The following is a 25,100-nucleotide window of genomic DNA, read 5'->3' on the forward strand; positions in this document are numbered from 1 at the left end:
GGACGATTCATTGTTCCCCCCTATTCTCTCTTGCATCTCTTAAAACTGTGTCCAAAGAGCACCATAGCTGCCTTTTAGCATCGGTACTTGATTTGATAAGTCTCACTCAATTGATGTGAGGAAAAGTGTGGGTTTTGTGTGCGTGCTGCTTTTTGCTTGTTGTTCTCCTCGCTTGTCTTGTAGGGTCATTTTTTCAGTTTAATGCAGTTTAATCTCAAGCATCCAATTCTGTTTTCGGTCAGTCAGAGCTTTTTGCTAGTTCTTGAATGTAATACACACACCTTATGTTTTGATCATATCATTTATTGGGATGATGCAGCGTGCAGTCTTGTTCTTATGGCAAATGAAAGTATTAAAACTCAAACCTTGAGCCTGACGATGACTTGCCATGTTGGTTAAGTGAGAAGTAAAGTTCATTAGTCAGTAGGGGTGTGATCCTTATGTATCTCATGATATGATTTGATTTTGATTCTTGGAATCACAATTCACAATTTTCAAAATCAATTTTTGGTTCAGTACACAGTGGTGCTAATTTCAGGATCTACTCTTGTCTGCTGTGTGTGAACAAAGATGGTGTGGCAAATGATGGCATGAAGGCAGAGAAAAGTGTATAATATTACAGAATTTATTTATTTGAAAATGTTGTCACCTCATTGCAATAACATACTCAACACTCAAAAGCAAACCTAAGACAGAAGATAACATTTATTCCTGCTGAATTTGCACAAGTTAATCATTTTTACTAAAGTAGTTAAGTTTAGTATTTCTCAATTCTCTGACTTCAAGAAGTTATACAAAAAGTTATGCTACAAAAAGTCTTAGATTAGCTGCCTTTTTAACTCTTTTTTTTATTTCAAAAATAAATTGTGTGCAAAATGATTTGCTTGACAGCTTTGACTTGGTGTGTAGGATTACTGTAGAGTATTAGCGATATGAAGGTTATTTTGTAGTTAAAAACATTTTTCAAATTTGACTATTGGATGTTGTGAATCGTTTCAGATTCTTACAAACCCTGCAGATTGTTCGTTCATACCCATGTAACAAGTTGTCTTTTGGAAGGATTGTATCCTGAAACCTTTTCTGCTTTCTCTTTGTTTCTGTTTTTGTGTTGTTGTGCTTTGCTATCTGTCTGTTTTAGACTGGGCTGTATTCTACTGTCTACAAATTACAATATGATGCTTCAAACCCTCTGAAACACTGTGTTAGTTGATTAAGAGCAGTAAGTGAGGCACACGTTTCTGGGGCTGGTGCTTTCGAGTAAGAATGTGTTGCTCGTCAACCTTTCTGGTAGAAAATAGTTTGAAAACATCGTCAAAAGCCAACACATGTCATTGGCACTGGCAGACGTGTTGACACGCGCGGTGAGGGTTTGAGTTATTTTCTGGAAACGACACCGAGACGCTATTGATTACATGGTAATTCTATATGGCTTTTTGCAAGCGTGGCTAATCAAGACCGCTTCCCTCACAAGCACATAATAAAACAGGGATGGTAGCTGGGTCATTCCGTGTCATTTCATCAAATTTCTGAAAATCTTCCCACCTGACCATCTCAGAATGTCCTGAAAAAATTCAAGTACAAAGACACACTTGTTAATAGGACAAATCCAAAATATTAGGTCTCTACTGTCAATAGTTTTCTCATTAAACATCATTGAATGAAGGGAAGTTTAGACGGTTTTTGGCATCATGCTCTGAAAAGCCATTTTTAAACAGCAATATCTGGAAAACTATCTCACCTGTGGCCTTCAAAATTTTTACAGAGTATATCTGTTACGAATAGCCTCCAGACATAGAAAATCAGGGATGTAGCTCAATGATAACCTAGTATGGTAGGTACTTAAAATTAGGCTTTTTTGAAATAAAGTGGTACATTTGAAGAGTGGCTGAGCTCCCATTTTTGCAGATAAAGGACTTCTATCACTTCTGCCTCTATCTCTGGGGTTAGCTTAAACATTCTACAAAATATGGTTTCTCTTAGATTATTAGTTTCACAGATATTAAGGCTCAAAAATGGAAGTAAACACATCTTTGCCCAACTTCAGAGTCATATTCCAAAAAACTGACAACACGCATCAGGTCCAAACTTACTTTTTTTGAAAGATCATATTCTTGTTAAAATCATATTTAAAAATTGGGAGGGTGTTTTGCCTCCATTTGTCGCAGTGATTTTTTAAAATCCTGATATTGGTGGGGGTTTTGTGGCCGTTTCACTGTGACAAATTGAGGCAAAACACCCTCCTGATTTTTTAATATGATTTTAACAAGAATATGATCTTTCAAAAAAAGTAAGTTTGGACCTGATAAGTGTTGTCAGTTTTTTGGAATATGACTCTGAAGTTGGGCAAAGATGTGTTAATTTCCATTTTTGAGTCTTAATATCCGTGAAACTAATCATCTGAGAGAAACCATATTTTGTAGAATGTTTAAGCTAACACCAGAGATAGAGGCAGAAGTGATAGAAGTCTTTTATCTGTAAAAATGGGAGCTCAGCCACTCTTCAAATGTACTACTTTATTTCAACAAGCCTCATTTTAAGTACCTACCATAGTAGGTTATAATTGAGCTACACCCCTGATATTTCATGTCTGGAGGCTATTCGTAACAGGTATACACTGTAGAAATTTTGAAGGCCACAGGTGAGATAGTTTTCCAGATAATGCCGTTTAAAAATGGCTTTTCAGAGTATGATGCCAAAAACCGTCTAAACTACCCTTCATTCAATGACGTTTCATGAGGAAACTGTTGACAGTAGAGACCTAATATTTTGGATTTGTCCTATTAACAAGTGCGTCTTTGTACTCAAATTTTTTCAGGACATTCTGAGATGGTCAGGTGGGAGGCATTTGATGAAATGACACGGAATGACCCAGCTGTCTTCATATCAATCAAGGACTGTGAAGATAGCACACACACACACACACACACTCTTAGAAACTCTTAACACACCAAACTGGAGTAGATTCACACTTCTCCTACGAAGTGTTCCGTGGTCCCATTGTGGATTCCTGTGGTGTATTCATTGATTTGTTTTCCAGCATTTAACCTGTGGATTGTGGTACAACACTTAGATCACACACTATCGACCTAAGTTCCCTCATTTTACACCCAAATCATGCTTTTTTGCTTCTTTCATTTTGTTATAGAAAATTGATGGGAATTTCCTACATGCAATGGACAATTGGAATCTCTATCTCCCAAAAAGGAGATTATTTATGAGCTGTACAATGATTATATCCTTAAAGTTACTAGATTATATGGTTTGGCAATATGTGAAAATGACCAACTGGCTGCCATTGCTGGAGGGGTAGTTAGAGCGGGGAGATCAGCTGTGTGAGCAGCAGAGCATCATAAAACTCACACTGCATTCAAACTCAGACAGAGACAGTTGTGAAAATATACCTGCTCTACCTGCCGTTTTCCCCTGCAGTTTCTCTCTCTGCAGCTGGGCTTCTCTGCTCTTCTCTGTAATGCTTCACTGTTTCAGTGGAAGTGACCAGCGTGTGTCAGGCTGTGACATGTTGTCTTCTGTTGAACATGTGTTCCTCATGGCAAGTGTCCATCATGTCTCTGCCAGAGACACGTCTTCCTGCCAGCTCTGTCTGACGTGGCTCTCCATTCTATTCAAATTCAAAGGCCTTGACGCGTTCCTGAGTGTAACTTTGGCACCAGGAGATGGTTTCACTGCCAGGTTGTAGTATGATGTAATCTTTTCTCTTATGCACCACAACCCCACAATGTGGCTATCACTGGCTTTGAGGTGTCGGAGAAAATAATACTGTTATTGCTTACATCTTTGGTTTCTAAAAGTGTTTCACTGAAGTCTGATTTTTAAGGCTTCAATCGGATTTGACTTTTTTATGTTTGAATGTTTGTGGAGATTTGAACTCAACTGATTCCAGTTAAATGCCAAAACTAGGGCAGATACACAGGCTGTTTTGATAGTGGATACTGAGCTAAGCTAAGCTGGCTAATTTGTGTGCTTGCCTATCACTTCATTAATGAAAGCATTTGCTGGTGATTTAATTCTGCCAGGTGTTTCGTCCTCTCAGTTCAGTCTGCCCCAGGGCAGCTACTATCGTAGTAGGTATGACTGTGTGTGTGAATGAATGGAACCTGAAACCCTGTCAGAGCGCTTTAAGTGTCTTGAAATGCACCATACAAATTAGGGCTGCACAAAAAATCGTTAAAAAATCGCGATCTCGATTCACACATACACGTGATCTCATTTCTACACACGGCGATTCTGAAGCATTTTATATCTCGAGCTGCATCACAAATGCTCCTATTTCCTTCCGGATTTTTTGAAGCGCCCCCAAACGCAGCACTGCCGCTGCCTCCTCCCTCAACCTATGGTAAAGCGTCTTTACAACACGTGATACAGTGGAGGAAGCTGCCTGCAGTTGAGTGTTTGGAAAGAAGGTACGTGTCCACAGGCAGCGGTGTTTCTCCGCGTCCCATTCATTGCGCCGGGCACGACTCGCCACCTCGGGAACGCTCGCGAAAATCTTCTAAACTGAATGTTGTCGATCTAAAATAAAGACAGATTCAGCAACTGCATAGCTTATTTCTCGCTTAAAATGTTTTCAGAAACACCTTTCGGTGAACTATTTTCGTAAAATAAGAGAAAGTTTCCAAACGAGCCGCCATGTTGGTCTGCGTGAACTCCGGAGCAGACAGGACAGCTGTGAAAGCGATCGTCCAATCAGGTGCAGCCATGAAGTGTGCGCGTGATTGTATGAAGGAGAGCGCCTGTCAATCATCCTAGATCGACAACATTCGGCTTAGAAGATTTTGGCGACCGTTCGTGAGTGTTCCCGAGGCGGCGAGTCAAGCCCGGCTCCTCTGATTAGCATAAAGTAGATTCGACTTTAACTTTATGCAAATGAAGAGCGGCCAACTGATAAACACTGTACAACATGAGGGATTTCGTAAGATGATAAACACTCACAACAAACGGTACTAGATGCCCTCCCGGAACTACTTTTCAAACATTGCGCTCCCGAACATGTACAATAAGCAGCGGGCAGTGGTCGAGGCAGAATTGTGGGAAATTGATCATTTTCCCGCTACATCTGATTTATGGTCCAGTCGGACCATCGAGCCGTATTTGAGCCTGACGGTTCATTTTATAGCGCCTGATTCACTATCACCCGCATGTCAATTTTTTTTTTTTACTTTTGTAAAAATTACTTATCTTCCAATGATAGAACTACTACTATGCCTCTGCCAAAGCAACAAGTTTTTTTGTTTTGTTAAAGTTCATCAGTGCAATAAACATTTTGTGGAAAAAAATCGTGCAAGAGAATCGTGATCTCAATTCTAAGCAAAAAAATCGTGATTCACATTTTTTCCAGAATCGTGCAGCCCTAATACAAATCCAATCTATTATTATTATCTCTTAATATCTTAATTCCTCTCCTCCATCCCTTCCTTTATTACTTGAGCTCTCCTCTCTCTACCTCCCCTCATCTCTCCGGCTACGATAATGTCACTTTAACTGCTTTGCAGTGGAATCCGCCCAAGTGTAGTTGTTCTGTGCTGCAATTATGGTCACAAACGGGCATTTACACACACCCTCCCACACACAAACTAAAAGACAAGAAACATTGCAGGGTTGTGGAGCAGTCAATGGGGTGTTAAATGTGATGAAAACGGTGCTGGTGGGTCTGTCTCTTCTGCTGTTGGGCAGAGAAACACGTGGCCCTGGAGACTGCTCATCATTTATCAGCCTGCAGAGCGGTGCAGCAGCATCTCCAGGCTGATTAAAGTGTCCCATGTGTGTCAGGATGGCAAATCAAACACCACAAATGTACTGGTGTTACATTCAGGAAACCCTGTAGTTAAAAATAGTTCAACTTAAAATGTAGTTGTGCAGGTGGAATTTAAGATGTGCAACCTACTGAAGCTGAAAAACTTAGGCCTCATCCACACGTACCAAAACTATCTTTTTCCCCACAGTTTTCTTGTACTTTTGTACATATTTCAAGCCTATATGTGGTGCTTTTCTGCTACAAAAATACACCAAAATGGAGAAGAAGAGACTGAGCATGTGCACAAAGCTTTCGTGGTGTATACAAACATAGGCAGTAGAAGAAGAAACCGAAACCTTTTTAGCTCAGCGTTGTGGAAGAGGAGCAGGATATTTTGCCCTAGTAATCCAAATAGGCTCAATATCTGCTGCAGATCACAAGCATGTAGGCCGCCGTTGTTGTTGGTATGAGACGTCGAGGGGTGGGGCGATGACATCATATGCGTATTTGCCATACACAAGACCATGAACACGAAATGCAAGGGCACCATTTTTTACTTTTTCACCCTGGGAACTGGTTTCAAAAACGTGCGTTTGCAGACACCAAGAACTCCGGATCCGTGTGGACGTGTGTCGCCGTGCAAGACTTCTGCGTTTACACACAAAAAAGAGTTTCCATGTGGACGTGGCCTTATAGTCCTGTTTTATTCTGTGAAATGGAGAATAGGTGAGATAGATGTGCTCTCTGACGGCCAGTAAATTCGGTCTATATGGCACCTGCCCTCTGGACTGATGAAGAAGTTGGGAGCTGCTGATTGATCACCTTGTAGTCAGAGTGTGGTCATTTATCAGACCCACACTTTGGCGGGTCCAATCCTTCAGAAGTCCAATGCATTCCTTAGATTCTTTAGTCTTGTTGCTGTGAATTCTGTGGAATAATGATCACTTTGGGTGGCATGGCATCGTAATGACTAGCAGTGTTGCCTCACAGCGGCAGGTTAGGTTAATTGATGACTACATTGCCTGAAGGTGTGAATGTGAATGGCTGTCGTTCTCTATGTTTCAGCCCAATTTGAATCTGGTGATCTGTCCAGCAGGGTATACCCTATTTTCGCCCAATGCCCCCCCCAACCCTTCATAGGATAAGGAGTTACATGTAATGGATGAACACATCACACGTCCTTCTCTAGAAGCAGGAAGAGACTATGCTGCTGGCTCAATGATGAAATGAAAGCAAAAAAAACAAAAAACAGAATTTGTCAGCATCCATGAAAGCTTATCTTCTGTTAAAAATATTATAAAAATGTTTTTCAGGCTAAATAACTGTTATGAGTCATTAACATGATGACTGCTGAAGCTACGGTCGCCTGACTGCTCATGTTGCTTGTTTCTCTGCCGGTGCTCTTAAGCACGTGATTGCCATGATTCCCACTGTCTCTCCCTATGGGTGTTGCTGGTATAGGGAGATTTACCCTACTGGAAGACAGCTGCCTATTATTCCTTTCTTTATTTTGGAGATGATCCAGGACACATGATCTAACTGATTACTACTGTGCCTGATGATCTCTCCCTGAGGCCGTCATTGTGTTATTTTGTTGTGTGGAGACGATGTTGATTACTATCATTCTGCTGTCATGTTTCAAATAGGTTTCTGATTCTCTCTTCCCCTGTTCCTTCTAATTTTCACATTCATTCAGTCAACAATGTTTTTTTTGAGAAAGCTTGTAGAATCCTGTATTGTTTGCTCCAGAAAAGGTGGCTACCTTTTTTTATAGAAGCCAAGATCTGCAGCAGAGTTTCATTAGTGATTATCTGCCTTGTTTCTGTCTCACGAGAGTTAAACAGTGGAAAGATGGAAATACTTGATTTGAGTTTGCCCTCTCAGAGCCTCAGAGGCTTTTTCAGTCATTCAGCTAATGTGGACTCCCCCGCCAATGCAGCAATCTAGTGATAAGAAAGGAATGAAAGCACGTCGGAGACGAGCCACTAAAGCAACGAGACGAAAAGATGCATACATTCCCAATGTGTACACTTCTCTTGCAGCATATACCACTGTCTCAATGCAAATATTGTTTAAGCAAACTTTGTTAATTAATCAAAAATAATACACTGCAGAAACAAAGCAGGCTTGCTTACTGAATGTAAAATGCTTAAAAAAGAAGACTTCATGCTTGATGACTTTAGGAGCAAATATCTCTTTTGCAGTCACAGTTCACATCCAACTATGTAGCTTTTAATTCAAGTTATCTATCATGATTCATTTGCACATCATATGCTGCTTTGATGTTAACAACAGTCTTCATCAAAAGAGTGATATGACACTGAATCCAAGGGCAGGGACATTTTCAAATCTGGCCATAAAGCAAATAGAAGAAACTAGGGCTGGGTGATATGGAAAAATATGTTATCGCAATATTTTTTTTATTTCAGTTTATATCAACATATATCATGGTATAAATATTTTGTTTCTTAATATATTTCTTAATACATTTCTGCCAATCTTAAAGGTCCAAGTCAGATGTGAAGCTATGACGAGGTTAGTTTTGGTTTAAATGTATGGAATTGATTGACAATTCCAATATTTAAGCTTGGCAAAGAGGTGATTACTGTCAGTATCACAAAAGAATAATGTCTTATATATTCACACATGGTCACACACTTTCTTTATAAGTATCAGACATGCAAACAGGCATAATCACTCGAGACACTTGTGTCTGGTGTTAATGCTTTCAACGTTAACTCCATGTCATTGACCGAGCTCCTGGTTGCCACATACACACTGACTGACTCTCCTATAACTGAAGGTCAAGGGACTGTCGGTGGAAACTAGAAGAATTAAACGAGGAACACACACTTCTCATTTTCTTGTCCTATTTTTATTTCTGCATATACATCAAAGTTGTTGTTTTTGTGTTCTTCTTAAAGTCCAGTTAAAATTATGTTTTTTTGCGATGGTTTGCACATTTTTTAGGGGTGTGCAAAATGTTTCAAAATGCCAATAGAAACTTCTCCAACCACTTGCATATCATGATCTACTTTTTCTTTATGCTCAGTCTGCTTCTTGTTTCAACTAAATGCAGCTGAAGACACAGCTTCTTTTTAAATGAGAGTAATTGAATGACATATTGAATAATATTGAAAGTGGGAAAAAAAACAAGAAAATGCATACAATGAGAGGTCAGATGCAGGAAATTAAATCAGTGGGAAAGTGGTTTTCAGAAATGCTTCTTCCCTTGCCCATCACACCCTGTTAAAAAGCTTTATACATTCTTAATGAAGCAGGCAGGCAGGCAGGCAGGCAGGCAGGCAGGCAGGGGTGTGACAGTCACAGATTGTGTTTGCCTTGCTACATCTGTCTTGATAGTAAAGGCCACATTCTGACTGATGGCACAGCAACGTGAGAGCAGCAGGCACCCTTCTCTGTTTCCTCTTATCCCTTTCTTTCATTTGTCACTCCCCACTCTCAACTATTGTTTTTGCTGACTCAGAAATTGCAAAGTTTCTATCACTGCAGATCCCAGAGATTACCTGTCAGTGGGTGAGCTTTCCTTATCCTTTTTTTTGGTGGCTTTTGTGGTTGGCACTCTTTGTCTTCCATTCAGTCCTGGTCTGTATAACTGCTCATGGAGATATGTATTTATTTTACTGTATAGCAATATTTAATGCATTTATTTGCAGGGGTTGTGTCCTGCTGTTAAATCCAAGCATTTGCCATTGCTCGTATTGGAAACCTATAACTCATAATTTAATGTGTTTGTGTGACAGAATACATAAGGTGTTTAGAACGGCAAATGTTAAAGCTTTTATGCACTTGGTATAAGCTCAATCACCGATTTTGTTATGCCAGTTTAGGGTAGAGTCGCACATTTTTTTACACAAAATGTATATTTTGTACATCCCTGTTGCACAAGGACAATATATGGTTAGTGATAATGTATAAATAATAATACATTACATTGGGTCTCACCTCTCGCAGCCCAGCAGTCTATATTCAACAGCCGTTTGCGTGTATCATACTGCAGTCCTCAGTCCTATAATATTCTACAAGATAATACCCTTTCATACATTGCAGTTACACAGCGGTACATTACATGTCGGTGTGCTTGCATTGCAGCAGTGTCTGTTTTAGTATGCATTGCAGCGCTGTAGTCTGTGATGCTTCATGCTTCACAATTGCTGTTTTACAACAGAAACAAATCTACATTTCCCTCTCAATGTCTGTGAATGACAGGTAGGCTCAAAGCTCTTCCTCCTCTAAATAATGTCAGAATGTAGTCTGAATGATACTACACCAACACAGCTACTTATCATGCCTGTTACCTTCCCTTTTCACCCTGACTGTCCTAATTTCTTCACGCCATTGTGATCAAACTTTAACACTCACATCTGTCTCTGATGAACACACGCAGATCCTGCTAGCACGGAAAGTTGAAAGGTGAGAATGACAATCAATCTTTAGTTTGAGATCATACACTCCAGGGCATGGAGACTTGGAGTGCCGTATCAGTAAGTGCTACTTAAAGTCAAACTAACCAAAGCCCACTTTTTAATACACCTGTATCAGTTTTCCCCTTCTGTTGGAGAAATAAGTGTGTTTTCTCATCTTTTTTATGCCTTAAATTTATGTTACGATCCAAGCGATAAATTGAATGTTAATCGCGATAATGATTTTGGCTTCCCACAATTCCATAAACATGATCAACAGCGATAATGGCGTTTAAAATGCAAAGTCCATTCATAGAAAACTCAACTGCATATCAAATTAAGTACTTGATAAACTAGAAGCGAGCCACAAAGGGTTGATCAAGTTGTCTTGGCTTCACTTTGGCGGCGCTGTCATGCTGCAGTCTATGCACCCTGTCGACTGGAATATAGCACAACATGAAAGTTAAAGCTGAGCTCTGATTATTTAAGATTTTAGGACCAAAATGAAACTGTTTTGAAATATTGCTGTTTTCTTTATTTTGGCTATAATCGTGCAGCCCTATGATCCCCGTACATTGTAATCATATCAGCTTTTAATATGTCACAAGTAGGTGTGGGATGATACGAAAAATGTATTTCATATATCACCAAAACAATTGCGATTCACAATATTATCCTGATAAATCTTCAACTCTTGAAATGGCACTAAAACATGCTGGAATCACTTAAAGGTCCCCTATTATACTGATTTTCATCAATTTCACACAGCTGTCAGAGGTCCAACAACACTGTATTCCATATGCATTGCCCCAAACCCATCCATGGTCCTGAATTTCAGCTGTCTAAAAGTTGCTCAAATGAGCTCTGCTGAGAACAGGCTGTTTCTGTGTCTGTACCTTTAAATGCTAATGAGCTGTCTGTCTGTCATCGCCCACTTGGAGCGAGACGGAGACGATGCCGCGTACGCTAGTGCTAGCATGCCCCAATGTTTACGTGGATGTATCGCTATGGCTCACCTATAGTGGCTCAGGTGAAGTTCCTGGGTCCTGTATGGTGAGCACAGATCCTTATAAGAGGGTCAGAGTCGAGGCAAAGCCAGCTTTGTACTGACCCTCTTTACTGAAGCAGTCCGATGTGAAGTAGTGAGTACACACTTAGAAGCTAACACGGACCGTAGCCGGCATATTGTCATTAAAAATGAAATGCAACTACTGTCTCTTCTGTTCTTCTGTAGCTGGGACAGAATAGAAGCACTAATGTTGATTTGTACAACCATCAACAGAGCAATTTGCGTGTCTAGCTGTGAGCGACGACACTGCAGGACACACCGAACTTCACCTCGGTGATGAACGCCCCCTCTCGGATGTCTCCTATCATCAGAGGAGTTCGGCCTATGCAAATGACTCCCTTCGTTACGTAACAACAGGAGTTAAATCTGAACAGCCCGTAGGAGTGCCGTTGTACCAGTGGGGGTGGGCTGCAGAGACCATGCAGGAGTCGCTTGTTTTCCTCATCCTGGGAGTTGACAGGGAGGACCAGTTTATAGTCATAGAGACTAGAGAAAACCTGTTTTTCATAATATAGGACCTTTAAAATGTAGAAATATTTGATTGTGTCACAGATAAGACACAACCTTCTGTAGTGAACCTCCTTTTTATCAATAACAAGCATGTGCGTGTGCGTGTGATGTTGATCTGTGGGCCGTCATATCAAATGTGAAGTGGTTCCTTCCTCCTACAGGAAAGAGAGTGCAGCCGCAACATCCTGACACACCCTCCAACCATGGAAGGCCAAGTTGCCAAACTAATTTCTTTGATGAGCCAGCTTGATTGTTATCTCTGTGTAACTTACATATTATATCCTATACCAGCTAGAGATCATGGGATGATACTTTTTTTTTGACTGAAAACCACCCATCTGTTTCCCCTGATCTTAAATAGTTAACTGAACGGACACCTTTCAGCCGTGTCTTCCTTCCTGATTTCAATCTGATGGAACAGACAACTCTGCAGTCTACACTTGCACTGCTTCACTTCGTCTTGCAGCTCAAAGCGTATTTTAACTTTTTTTTTGTTATACTTGTGCCCATAAGCACATGCTTTTGTATTGAGCTGTGAGTGCTGACATAATGCTTCAGAGTGCTTAGCAGCACTGTGGCTGAGCTGATGCAGTGCAGACACTGACAAAGTACTGCAGCCACTGCCGAGATGCTGTCTCCACTGCAAGTAGACGAGGTGTAACGCAATGACACTCCCAAAAGAACGTTCGAGTAGCATGGAGCTGTAACATTTAGATTTTAGAAAATATAGTACCGGTAATTGAATTGTAGAAATGGCACCAAGAAGTGGGTTTATCAAATTTAAAGGAATATGTACTTTTTAAAAGTAAAAATGATTCAAAATGTCTGCATGAAAAAGTCTGCAACTGGTTATGTATATGAACATCTTAGCCATCTGAACCTCTTCACTTCCTGCAGCGGGATTCCTAAGTGATGCTAAAGAAAAACATCATGCTACTCGCTCACTTATTGCAGGCTGCAGCTAAATGCCTTAAATGTAAGTGTAGGAGAGTTTATGTGTTTTATGTCAGTCTCAGAGGACTCTCAACTCAGTTCCTGCTGAGCTAACTGACCCACTTTTACTCTCTCTCCAACGCACGCACACACACACACACACACACACAGTTTGTGTTCATCTTTTTAATTGAAAGCATTGTGTTGAACATTGTGTTATCATTTTACCTTCACACATTATGTCCATCTATCCGTCCATCCAGTTCTCGTGAATGCAATATCCCAGGAACCCCTGGTTTCTGGCCCGATGCATGAAACCTCAAGACAATAATTCAAGTTTCCTGTTATCATATCAGAGCTTTAGACCCAAGACAATTCTTTTCTTTCTCATTTCCTTCTCTGTGACCCATCTGCTGGGAGTTAAATATTGTTATTGTACAGACCATATTTTAGGTTATTTGGGTATTAATGTTGTTTGATACAAGAGAAGCTCACATTCAACAAAACCAATACTGTTTCTTCTACATTCAGTAAAATCCATCCAGTGGTGGGAAACAGTGTTAGCCTTTCACGGTACTCAGTCATCAACAGTGAAAAAATGTACTGCCGGATTATTACAAAGAAACCCACATGCATTGCAATACATTACCTTTACTTAACTAATTTCCTAATAGTTAAACTTAAAGCTGGGGTATGTAATGTTGGAAAGCTAGCAAGAGAGCTAGCAAGATTTGAAAATAGCACCTCCTCCTGCCTCCTCTAAGTCCCCCCCCCCCTCCCCGTCAGTGAGTCCGTCCAAGCTGATTCTTCCGGCATCAGCGAGACGTGAAGGCTGTGCACTCGCACTTAGGCGGGGAGGGCGGAACTAGACATGAAGGCATCTGATTGGTTTTTTACTCCGACCAATCCGCGCCCTTCGGTGCGAGGGGCGCAGATTGGTTGTTTGTTTTCTCAGTCCCATGGCGGCCACAGAGCTCTGTTTAATTCCTTTCCTTTTCCTGATGACATAATGTACTGATCCCTCTGAAATTAGACGGGCCATTTCACCCAGTATAACAAAAAGTGCTTCTGAACAGGATAACATACCCCATCTTTAAGGCCTGCGTGAAGAACTCACACGTTTCTTCAACACCTCTCCATCCTCATCATCAGATATTTAATAATAATAACAACAACCTATGAAAAGGAGCTATAGTATTTTTTTGTAGGGGCTTGTCTGGCAGTGTCTTGTGGCTGGGAAGGTATCGGGTTAGATACCTAACATACAGAGCTTCAGCCTGAGGGGGATGTCTAGCTATACCTGAGACCGGGTTGACTGTCTTTCCAGAACAACTGGAACAACCTTTTTTGGCATTCCCACATGCGGTGCAGCAGAGTGCCAACATTATCATTGAATTGGTTTACTACAGTTTAATAAATCTAAGGATTACACTGATGAAGTGTTACGGGTGTCATAAAGGGTGTATCCTCATTTCTTTCTGCCTCTCTGATAGCTTATTGATTCCTGTTAATCACAGAAAGAACTTGCAGACCTGAGGTTGAAGCTGAACGTGAGGGATTGTGAAGTAGTCGGTTAGCCTGGGGGACGGATGGTTTACATTTTTCTCCTAGTACAGCGTGTACTGTGCAAAAGGGAAAAAATGGCTGTGATATTTGGTGTGTCTGCATGCTCTGCTATATGGCCTGTGATGTTGGACAATAGCTTCTCTATGTAAGGCCTCCCTCAAGGCTGAAATTGTTGCCCGTCATTCTCCCTCTCCTCTCTTTCCCCCTCTCACTCCTCCTTCCTTCCCTCTCTGTCTTGGTGTTTTCTTCTTTTTTGTCGCTTTTTCCCTCTCCTTTATGTGCTCTTTCTCTCTGTCACACAGTCAGTCATTCTTTTCCTCCAATGGCTGCTTTACTGTTGTTCTGCAAGGGTCCATGCTCACATAAAGTTGTGCTTGTTGTGCTGAAACTTTAAATATGCAACAATTTCTTAAAAAACAACGTAAAGACGGATAGAAGAGTAATCCTTCTCCATCATCCCTTATGAAGTGTGTGGTGGTGTCTATGGTTTATAGTTTCGTTCCGTCTCTGTACCGATGTAAGGTACAATCGTAGAGCTCTGGGTGACCACAGACTGCTACTATATGTTACTGTCTCCATTTCTGTAATGACAGGAGAATCACAACATTCACCTAATTTGTATTGCGTCATTCATCTATTTGCATCTTTGCATTGACTCTGTATAGAATAGCCTTGCATTTTTAGTGTCAGTGACCGAGTGAAGACACAGACGGGCCACAGGAGGCATACCTTTCAGCTCCATTTATTCAAAATACGGTACCATAGGAGGTATGGATGTGTTTGTACTGCTCATGTGCAAACTAGTACTACACACCTGTGGTGAATAAATTCAGTTGTTTGAAGTAGATGTTTTCAAAGCAGAAATGGTCCATGTGGTGGTCCAATACCTATACCGATATATCCATCATAAGGGCTAATTGGTCGGGCTCTAACAGAGTCCGACAGGACGAGAATAAATGATTTAATTGGATCCCTAGAGGGCAATTTGCTCCCTTTCTTTTCTCCATTGTGAGGTCAGAGGTCAGGCTCCGTAACAGAGTGTCAGTGTGGTAGCTGGCGGTAGTGAGCTCGGCAGCATGTAGTGGATACTTGCAAAACCAGGGACTGCACTCTGTCTTGTAGATTGGCATCTGCTAACCTTGCTACCCTGTTCTCTATGACCAAAGGCCAAAGCATGGTTTGACCTATATATTTGGATTAGGGGTGTAAATGTATGAAAGGTCTGGTCCTCCTGACAGCTTTATTCACGTCATGCTGATGTCCGATGCACTAAATAGGGTCATCCTAGGGCTGATGTTAATCCAGGATATTCCTAATAAAATATTAATATGAGAATTAAAGATCAATATTTTCAGCTCCAGAACTTCACCACATACTTTTACAATATACACATGCAGCCGGAGTGACATGCAAACAGGTCGAGACTTGCCAACTCGTGAGCTAGCTAACTGCTTTGGCTGCTTTTCGGATGAAGTGCATATAATGTAATACATTGCTCAAAGAAAATGAAGGGAACCCCAAGTCAGTTAAACTTAAGGGATATTGATCCGTTCATTTAGGAAGCACAAGTGTTTGTGAATCAGTTTCACTTGCTTTGTTGCAAATTAAAGTGAAACAGGTGCAATAGAGAGGCAAAAGCAAGACAACCCCCAAAACAACCCCCTCTTCTCTAGTTCTGCTAGTGTTCCTGAAACATGAGGTGTTACCTGCAGTCCAATCAGGTTGACAGGTAGTCCAGCTCTCCAAGGAGACCGACCGTTACACGAGGAGAACTGGACAGGGCCGTAGAAGGGCATCAACCCAGCAGCAGGACCGCTATCTGCTCCATATGTGGAGGAGGAACAGGAGGAGCACTGCCAGAGCCCTACAGCATGACCTCCAGCAGGCTACTGGTGTGTGTGTGTGTGTGTGTGTGTGTGTGTGTGTGTGTGTGTGTGTGTGTGTGTGTGTGTGTGTGTGTGTGTGTCTGTGTCTGTGTCTGTGTCTGTGTCTGTGTGTCTGTGTGTCTGTGTGTCTGTGTCTGACCAAACTGTTAGAACCAGACTCCGTGATGGTGGCTCACAGCCCAGAACCGTGCAGCACCATTGGCATTCGCCAGAGAACACCAGGATTAGCAGGTCTGCCATTGGCTCCTCGTTCTCTTCACAGATGAGATCAGGTTCACACTGAGAACAAGTGACAGACATGAAGCAGTGTGGAGACGCCGTGGTGAACGTTGGGCCCTGGGTTCCTCCTGGTGCAGTGGGTCCTGGGTTCCTCCTGGTGCAGCAGGCCCTGGGTTCCTCCTGGTGCAGCGGTTCCTGGGTTCCTCCTGGTGCCTCAAGGGGCCATGGGGGTTCATGTTTGTGATTGTGTGCTTTATATGTGTGTGAGAGAGAAAGTGAAACCTGGTACTATACAGTGAATATTTACAACTTGATTTAAATCAAGGCTTCTTTTAAGTTACTTTCTTTCTCTCATGATGATACTCTGGTATAGCAGAGCGGACCATGACTGCTGCACTGACTAAACATGCTTTAGCCTAATATACTATGCAAAATAGTGTGCCATGGTTTAAGGAATTTATGTAACTTAAGAAGACCTGCATCTCTTGTATTCACATCATGCATCACTTTGATATTGTTTTATGACAAATATGTACACCTTGAGTCTTGTCAGTCTCAACACCCTGACTGTGTTTCTTTGTGTGAATTGACTATGAAAGAGAGGTAAAGTGTCTGGAGAGGTGACTGTCGGATAACGCTGTCTCTCCTGTCAGTTCAGTGTAGTTTGATTGACCTGGACTGGGTTGTGATGTCGTAAGTCTCAGCCTGCTTCAGTTTTCGTTACCTGTCACACTAACGTGTGTGTGTGTGTGTGTGTGTGTGTGTTCTGTAGTGTGTGTGTGTTCTGTAGTGTGTGTGTGTGTGTGTGTGTTCTGTAGTGTGTGTGTGTGTGTTCTGTAGTGTATGTGTGTTCTGTAGTGTGTGTGTGTGTGTGTGTGTGTGTGTGTGTTCTGTAGTGTGTGTGTTCTGTAGTGTGTGTGTGTGTGTGTTCTGTAGTGTATGTGTGTGTGTTCTGTAGTGTGTGTGTGTTCTGTAGTGTGTGTGTGTGTGTGTGTGTGTGTGTGTGTGTTCTGTAGTGTGTGTGTGTGTGTTCTGTAGTGTGTGTGTGTGTGTGTTCTGTAGTGTGTGTGTGTGTGTTCTGTAGTGTGTGTGTGTGTGTTCTGTAGTGTGTGTGTGTGTGTGTTCTGTAGTGTGTGTGTGTGTGTTCTGTAGTGTGTGTGTGTGTGTTCTGTAGTGTATGCTGCAGTCCACAGAGGCGAAGCCAGGTTTAGCTGTGTCTCATGATTTATTCATACCATGAGTGTCTCTGCAGGTGTGTGTATCGTTTGTGTGTACAGCAGAAGGCTTATCAGGGTTTTAAACTCGAGGTATTAAGCTACAAGCTCATCAATTGGACTGCCGGTGTTACTAGATTGATGTGTAGGTAGATGGAGACGGAGCTAGATGGATTGATAAATTAACACAATTGCCTTTGTCACTCATGTGTTTCTCCCTCTTTTCTCACAGGCAACCGGACAAACTGGTGGTGGTTTGGACTCGCAGGAGTCGACGGAAATCCTCCAAGGTTTGTATATTTGCTTTCTGAAACGAAATTTAAAGAAACGATAAAATAAATTTTTTTCCCTCACTTGCAAATATTGTCATTGTTTTCCATCTGTCCTGCAGTCCCACAGCTGGCAGCCTGGTATCAAGAATCCCTACAGAGGAGTGGTGGTGTGGCCTGTACCTGAGAACATTGAGATCACAGTCACTCTTTTCAAGGTACGGTGCAGCTCTTTAATTGGCACTAAGACAAGCATTATATAGTTAAGTTGGATGACTGCAAATATCTCACTCTTAACTTGCCTTACAATTGGGAGATTTAGCACCAGTTTTTGACTCTTTTTTTAAGATGTGTTGGATTTCAGTAAATGAGTGTCACCCAAAAGCAGCACATTGTGTATTTTTTTTAATAGATAAACAGCATTTATTATAGATATTAGATGAATGATATTGTGTAATTTAGAATTTCTTTCTGAATGGAGTCTTGACGTTTGTGCATGAAAGGAATATTTTGCTCTGTGCAGTAATACATTTGTGTCTGTAAATAACACACCTGTATGGACAGTATCTGTCACTGTGCCTGGCTTACTTAAACATGCTGGGCCTCTGTGCTGACAGGCAGTATCAGAGCTCAGCGTCTTATTACCTCTCCCAGTGTCTCAACTAGCTCTCCTGGCTCAAATAAGTACATACCTGCCTATTCTTTGTGTAGTAGCTTTTTACTGACTTATAGCCAACACTGTGATGTTGGTTAAAAGTATTCATGGGAAGAAGTCTAACTTTCGTGCGCACTGACTCAGTTTTCCTGAGCACTGCTGAACAGTGTCTCTCTATCTGGGCCCACTTCCACTTCCTGTCCCAGAGGAAGTAATAAAGCTGTTTTTGTAGTGAGAAGCCATCAAAGCCACTGAAGGCACAGTTCACCCACATCTGTTTGATCTCCTGCTATTTGTTGACTGTGCTGGGAGACACAGCAAGCCTTCTTGTGACCTCACATATGGATGGGCCCCGCTGGAGGAGCTGGACTACCTGCAGGTTCCACCTAAGGACACGAGCAGAACACGAAACTAGAGAAGAATCGGTCAGGAAGGAGGAGAGAGCGACTGTCTGTAGCCACCACATCAACACCATTCCCTCTTTGGTTTTATACCGTGATGATGAAGTTGGTTATGAATATATCTTTCATAACCAAGTGAAATGGTCTCCCAACTTTATGGATGTACCATATTAAATTGCTTGAGTATGCCTTTTTAAAATAAAACAAATATTGTTTAATGCCATTGTGAATCTATAAAACTGTAATGTCTCACTATTTTGATATTTCTGCAGTGTGTCGACTAAACGCTAGCAGTGATTTGAAGATGCTCTCATACGCTCCGTATGAAGCTCTGCAGTGAAAACGGCTGAGCTCAGCAATATTGCAGCCTGGGAGGGGAGATGTACACCAGCAGGCAGTATTCATTTAACTCTGTAGCTGGCAAGAAAATACCGAAATACATTTTTTAACCTAGCTGGGCAGTGTTCGGACTCCTCATTCTGTCGACAGAATCAATCATAGCAGATGATGTTCAGAAAGCAGAGTGAGCACCAGTCCTCAGTGAAGCTTGTACATGTTTACACAGCTTCATTTTCCAAACCTCAAAGCTTAACATAACGCTGTTCATATTAGAACAGCAATATGTTAGGAAAAAAAGCTGTTATACTGTCAGTGCCCTGCAGCGTATGTTTACTAGCAGCACTAAAACACTGCAGACAACACCATAAAGTGAGATAGCTGATAGTGTCAGACTCTGTTGGCTTTTAGAGGCAGTTTATGTGGGACTGAAATAATGGAAAGATGAGGCAGCTGTATGACTTACTGTGTGTTTGTGTCCATGTCCGTGTTGTGTTTGAGTGATGTGCCAGACTGCAGGAATATTGATTTCCTGGGGCGTGTCAAAGGCTCAGTCAGACAGAAAGACTGTCTGTGTGTGTAGGTGTAGTACGGGGGCTGAAACAAGCGATTACACTATTGATTTGGTTGATCAATCATTTTGTCTGTGAAAAGCAACAGGATTAGAAATGCTAACAGCAAATGCCATTCTCATATTAGAGCCCAAAGTATAGTATTCAACTCGCTAATTTTAATAGTTAAACTCAAGGTAAACCATTTAGAGAAAGGCAGCAAAGCCTTAACCTTAACCTTAATAAAATACACTTAGAATAGAAAATGTGGTATTTTGCATGCAAAAGACAGACATTTGTCTTTGTTTCCATTTAGATTTTGGACAAGACAAAAGCACATTTATATTTATATATATATATATATATATATACATACATACACACACATGGAAGCTACATTAAAAGGAGCACCGGGTACTCAATGGTGAGAACTGAATGATGCAAGGCTGCAAACCTTGGGTCACTGACGGCATCACACCCTGGAAACTATCCTGCTTTTAACAATGAAAACTGTAGCTTTGCATTAACAATTCAACCTATTGTTTCAGCAGTGCCAAGTGCATCTTTGTGTTACAGCACTGGTTTAAGCGTGCATTTGCCAGGCTTTGTGTGTAGCAGTGATTTGTGGTTGTGTTTAAGTGCTTCTGGAGGGCAGTGAAGGTCGTATGACAGGGCGGCCTGCTGTCTTGCTGCATCCATTACTGTCTCCTCTTATCACTGCACAGCTAAACAGGCAGGAAGTGAGACCATACAGAGACACAAGTACAGTGCATCAACAGAGGGGCAAAGTGGACCAGACAGAGTTTGACGTTTGTTTGCCCATTAAGAGGAATCGATTTGACGATTTGAACCCAGATAGACGCACAACATGAATTTCAAGCAACTGAATATACTGAGCAACAGTTGCAAACGCAGTCTGTAGCTCATTGTCATGTAATTAGAAGTTACCTCATTAATTCAATACATTCAACACGTGTATGAGAAGGGAAGGAGGGCAGACAAACGAGGTCAGTGGGTGAATGGAGCAACAATATAGAGTGTTGGCAGTGCCGATGAGCTGCCACTCTCAAACTGAGGTTTCTGTGTCGCAGCTTTGTGTTGTGAGTCTATTGAAACTTTTATGACCAGAGGAAAATCCTCTTCATGAATTGCTTCACAACCAAGTGTTACTTAAGATGCTTTTTGTTTTTGCTTTGCTCTTGCAGGACCCCCATGCAGAGGAGTTTGAAGACAAAGAGTGGACGTTTGTCATCGAAAATGTGAGTACTATTTTTTTTAATTAAATTTTTACTTTCTTTAACCTCATGGGTGGAAGAGAGGGACCCTTTGACCTAGACCGTTATTTACAATGACCAGTGATGACAACTTTAAACTGAAACGCAACAAAAACGTAATTCCTCATTCTCAACTATTTTCGAGGTAAATCCTCTTTGCATTACATATGAAGGCTCTGCCACCATGTGGTCAGGGTATGCTATTACATGCTTCTCTCAGAGTGGATGGGAGCATAAGTGGTAACTTGCATCCCGTTGGCATACATGCATGACCACAGTGAGTCTATTTTTATGTATTTATGGCAGAAACAGCCTGCATTTCTAGGTGCAATTATGAAGTGTCATTTACACGCCACATCCTGAGGCTGCAAATGCCAGATGTGCTTGTGTAATATTGAGTTGTATATTAACTACCAACAAGGGTTGGCAGTAGTTATGTATCCATTTATTTCATATATTTTTTTAATTTGTTCATCTGGGTTTTAAAATTCAACATACCCTGTTCTTACCTTTTTGTCTCATCGCTCACGTTACTGTTCAGAGTAACAGAAGCAGATGAAAACTAGGAGTCAAGGTGAATAACCAAACACAGGAAAGGAGAAGGGGGTGGAGTTGAATAAGCGGTTTGGGAAAATGGAAGGGCTGGATTGCAGGAAGAGGGAGGGGAGGTAAAGAGAGGGAGGAAAGAGAGACTAACATGTACCAGTTGCCAAGAAACTGGGAACTTTGTGTTCACAAGTGATTTTCTGTGTTTTATGTCTGCTGGAGCCCGTTCTGTGACATGTTGGACAAATGAGGTCTTTGTATTTGGCCAATCTTGTTTTAGCTTTGAGAACAAAGTTGTAGTTCTTCAAAAATGTGTGACTATTGCTTTCTGTGGCAGTGTTGTGATGTGGTGTCTCCTAAACTCTTAGACACTAACTTCAGTACTTCTCAACATGGACCCTATTATTCCATGTTAATGCTAAGTCTAACTGACTAATGGGGACAATTTCTGACATTGGCCCAGTATTGAGGGAGAGCGCTATAGAAATCAGCCGGTAAGCAGGCTGCAATATAATCTATTGGGACAAGCTGGCATCGCTATTTACGTCCAGAGTATTCATACATTTCACAACAAGAGTTCTGCTTGAGTGAGACACGATAACAAACCCAGCGAAAGGTAAAGAGTTTTCTTTTCTCTGTGTCCTATACACCATGATACCTGTCAGTGGCAAAAACAAGCACTTTGAATGGATGTATTAATATTGCCATTACATGCACTTACAGCTCGTTTTGGTTACAGCGTAGGAAAAAAGGAAAAATCAAAGTTACCCTTTCTAGAAATATTATCTGTGTGGGAGTCAGTGGCATACATAACAGCACATCTCAGTGTCAATATTAATCGGCATAGGGATGAAATCAACAGTGCTGTTCTGTGAGATCAGAGGTCAAGAAGACCACAGAGCAGTGCCTTTAGATCTGGTCTGGATTCACTTCAGGGTGTGACGTGTTAAGCTGGCACAGGCGTTTGTTCTGGTCTGGTAGTTGAAGGAGGAGCCACTCTGCTGGACGTACACTTGATACAGATCCCAGGACCAGCCTGGCGTCCGTTTTCAGTGCACACTCTTTCAAGCGTCTCTTTCTGGAGCTCACATTTGTTTATGTTGTGTCAAGGTTTTGGAGAAGCTTGACATAAAGCATGTTCATAGAGAGTTCCACGTTTCTGAGAAATGCAGGCCTTGACATGTGTTGTAAAAACTGCTGTAATAGTAAGAAGTGAAGAATGTGACACGCCAGAAGTTGATTGATACCTGCTCTGACTTTGTTTTGGCTGGCTTTGAAGAAGCTTACTGAAGAAGTTAAGTGTTTATAAGTTATCGCTTCCTTTCCATCACGTTTTAGTAGGAGATTACCTGCATTTTAAGGAAACATTTGCTATTGCGTCAAAGTGATGGCACGTTGGCAGGAATGAATCTTTGAACTTCTGTAATGTGGGTGAAAAGTTGGAGAGCTGGCTGAGTGCTTTGCCACTGTCACTTTCTGTCCACGTCAAGCTCAAAGAAACGTCAGCAGAAGCGGCTCTACCTTTCTGTCTTTGATAGAAAGCTGAGAAGACAAGCAGGTCAGCTGGTGTTCTCTGGCCAGAGCGTGGGAGAGAGCAAGAAAGGAAGAGAAAAAGACAAGTTTGTGGGTTTGCCTGTGTCTCTGCATACCTGACTAATGGCAGAAAGATCAAAGCCTCACCAGCCCTCTGACAGCAGGAATGGAGAGCACAGAGGAGGGAGGGAGGGAGGGAGGGAGGGAGGGAGGGAGGAGGCAACCATATACCCTCAGATGTAGAGGGAGCTAGGTCTTTATTTAGAAAATCCTTTTAAAGGGGTTTTAAGGGGATGGTGATGATGATGTTTAATCATTATTATTTATAAGTATATATGTATAATCATAATCATAATTATCATTTGTGTGCAAGTTTCACACAACAAATGCAGCAAAAAGTGCTTTACAATCAATTAAAATAGACATAGAAAGAACATAAATACAGTGAAAGCCAGAATTAATGACAATAAGATGGGAAATGAAATAGGCTTGATAAAATAAATCTAAGATGATAAAATAAGATGAAATAGAATACATAGAATTAAATACATAAGAAGTAAATAAAATACAATGAATATATACAATTTAGTAAGACTTACCACCGTTCTGCATTTCTATGAAATTAGCAATTTTCAGCTGCCTCAGAACGGCCGTAACCTCACTGTGGGTGTTATCTGTGTCGGGCACAATTATAAAAAACCGCCCCGTCAGCGCACCATGAATAGACGGCGACATACTGATCGCGTCACAGAGTTGAGACGTACGCCGGCAGCGCTGTAATGTTCAGTAAACCAGCCAGCAAGAGCCAAAAACCCTTGCACTCTTTCTTCAAAAGGAACTGTGAAGTCGAGTCATGCTGTTGCCTGATGATAATGTTAGCTAAATTATTTTAAATTAATTAGATGTCAATATACAGTAGCTCAGTTAACGCTACAACCAGTAAGGGGGTCCCCCTCGCCTTTTCAAATAAATGTAACTGTTAAAATACAACCCCATACATTTCTGAGTTCCTGACTTTTCCTTAAATTACTTAATGCTAGGGATAGACCCATTCATTAATTTCCGCTGAGCTTTTGTGCTCACTATTGCTTTTGCACATATATTTGTGTGATCTTTATTGCTCTCTTCATAGAAAGAGCAGGGAGGAGAATGTGGTCAAGAAGGCACTCAGTCATGCAGGGGATTCACAGGTGAGGAGAGATAATAATTAGCTGAGAAAATATATCTGCAGCATAACAGTGACTTCCACAGCTATTTCACAACTACTATTCTCATTCTAATCCATATTATTGCAAGAGACAGCAGGGAGAGAGAAGCTCAGGGTCAGGACAGGGACCAGGCAGTCGAGGAGAGGCGTCAGAAAGAGACATGGCAGAGGACGGATCTTTAGTGGCCGCTTTAAAACACGTCCCACGACTATTGTGTGTATTGAATTTGGCAGCTTCAAATTTAGATTTTTGCTCATTTTACTTGAGTCTGTGCCATAGTGTGGCAAAGGGTGTTCAGCTGCTAAGGAGAGGCGCAATTGAATGCCAGGATGATAAATCAATCAATAGAAGTGGGCTTCCTCCTGAACAATCTGTCCCCCTCACTTCTGAAATGATGGCTACGCCCCTGGCTGTGGGGAGAAGAAACACACCACAAGTCTTATTATCTCAGATGTAATGGCCAGCAACTAAATTTACATTTAACATGAAGTGAACATAATCTGTAACACACTTTTAAGATCACTTTATACAATACATAACATCAAGTAAAATACAACAGTACAAACAAGTACAAAGCAAAATTCCAAAAAACATTTCTGGAAAAACTAAAATAAAACGCATTACACAAGATGGAAAGTAAATATATTAGTAAATATATTAGTAAAGATATATTTAAAAATATCCAAATCATTGTTAGAACTAAACATTGTTTACATTATGTTTGATTTTGGATTCTTTTGTTTCTTCATTTGTT

General features: G+C 41.3%; 1 protein-coding gene across 4 annotated transcripts in view; it reads left to right on the forward strand.

Annotated features, from left to right (window-relative positions):
• Positions 1 to 25,100, forward strand: part of ehbp1 (EH domain binding protein 1) — a 150,782-nt gene that overhangs the window by 5,687 nt on the left and 119,995 nt on the right. For all 4 annotated transcript variants that reach the window (XM_084021552.1, XM_084021554.1, XM_084021555.1 and 1 more), the window contains exons 3-5: positions 17,806 to 17,863; positions 17,965 to 18,060; positions 20,991 to 21,044. In XM_084021552.1, the coding sequence (XP_083877678.1) occupies positions 17,806 to 17,863; positions 17,965 to 18,060; positions 20,991 to 21,044 (208 nt within the window). The remainder of the gene's footprint in view (positions 1 to 17,805; positions 17,864 to 17,964; positions 18,061 to 20,990; positions 21,045 to 25,100) is intronic.

This window comes from Eutrigla gurnardus, assembly GCF_963514095.1.
Source record: "Eutrigla gurnardus genome assembly, chromosome: 11".
Taxonomy (NCBI): Eukaryota; Metazoa; Chordata; class Actinopteri; order Perciformes; family Triglidae; genus Eutrigla; species Eutrigla gurnardus.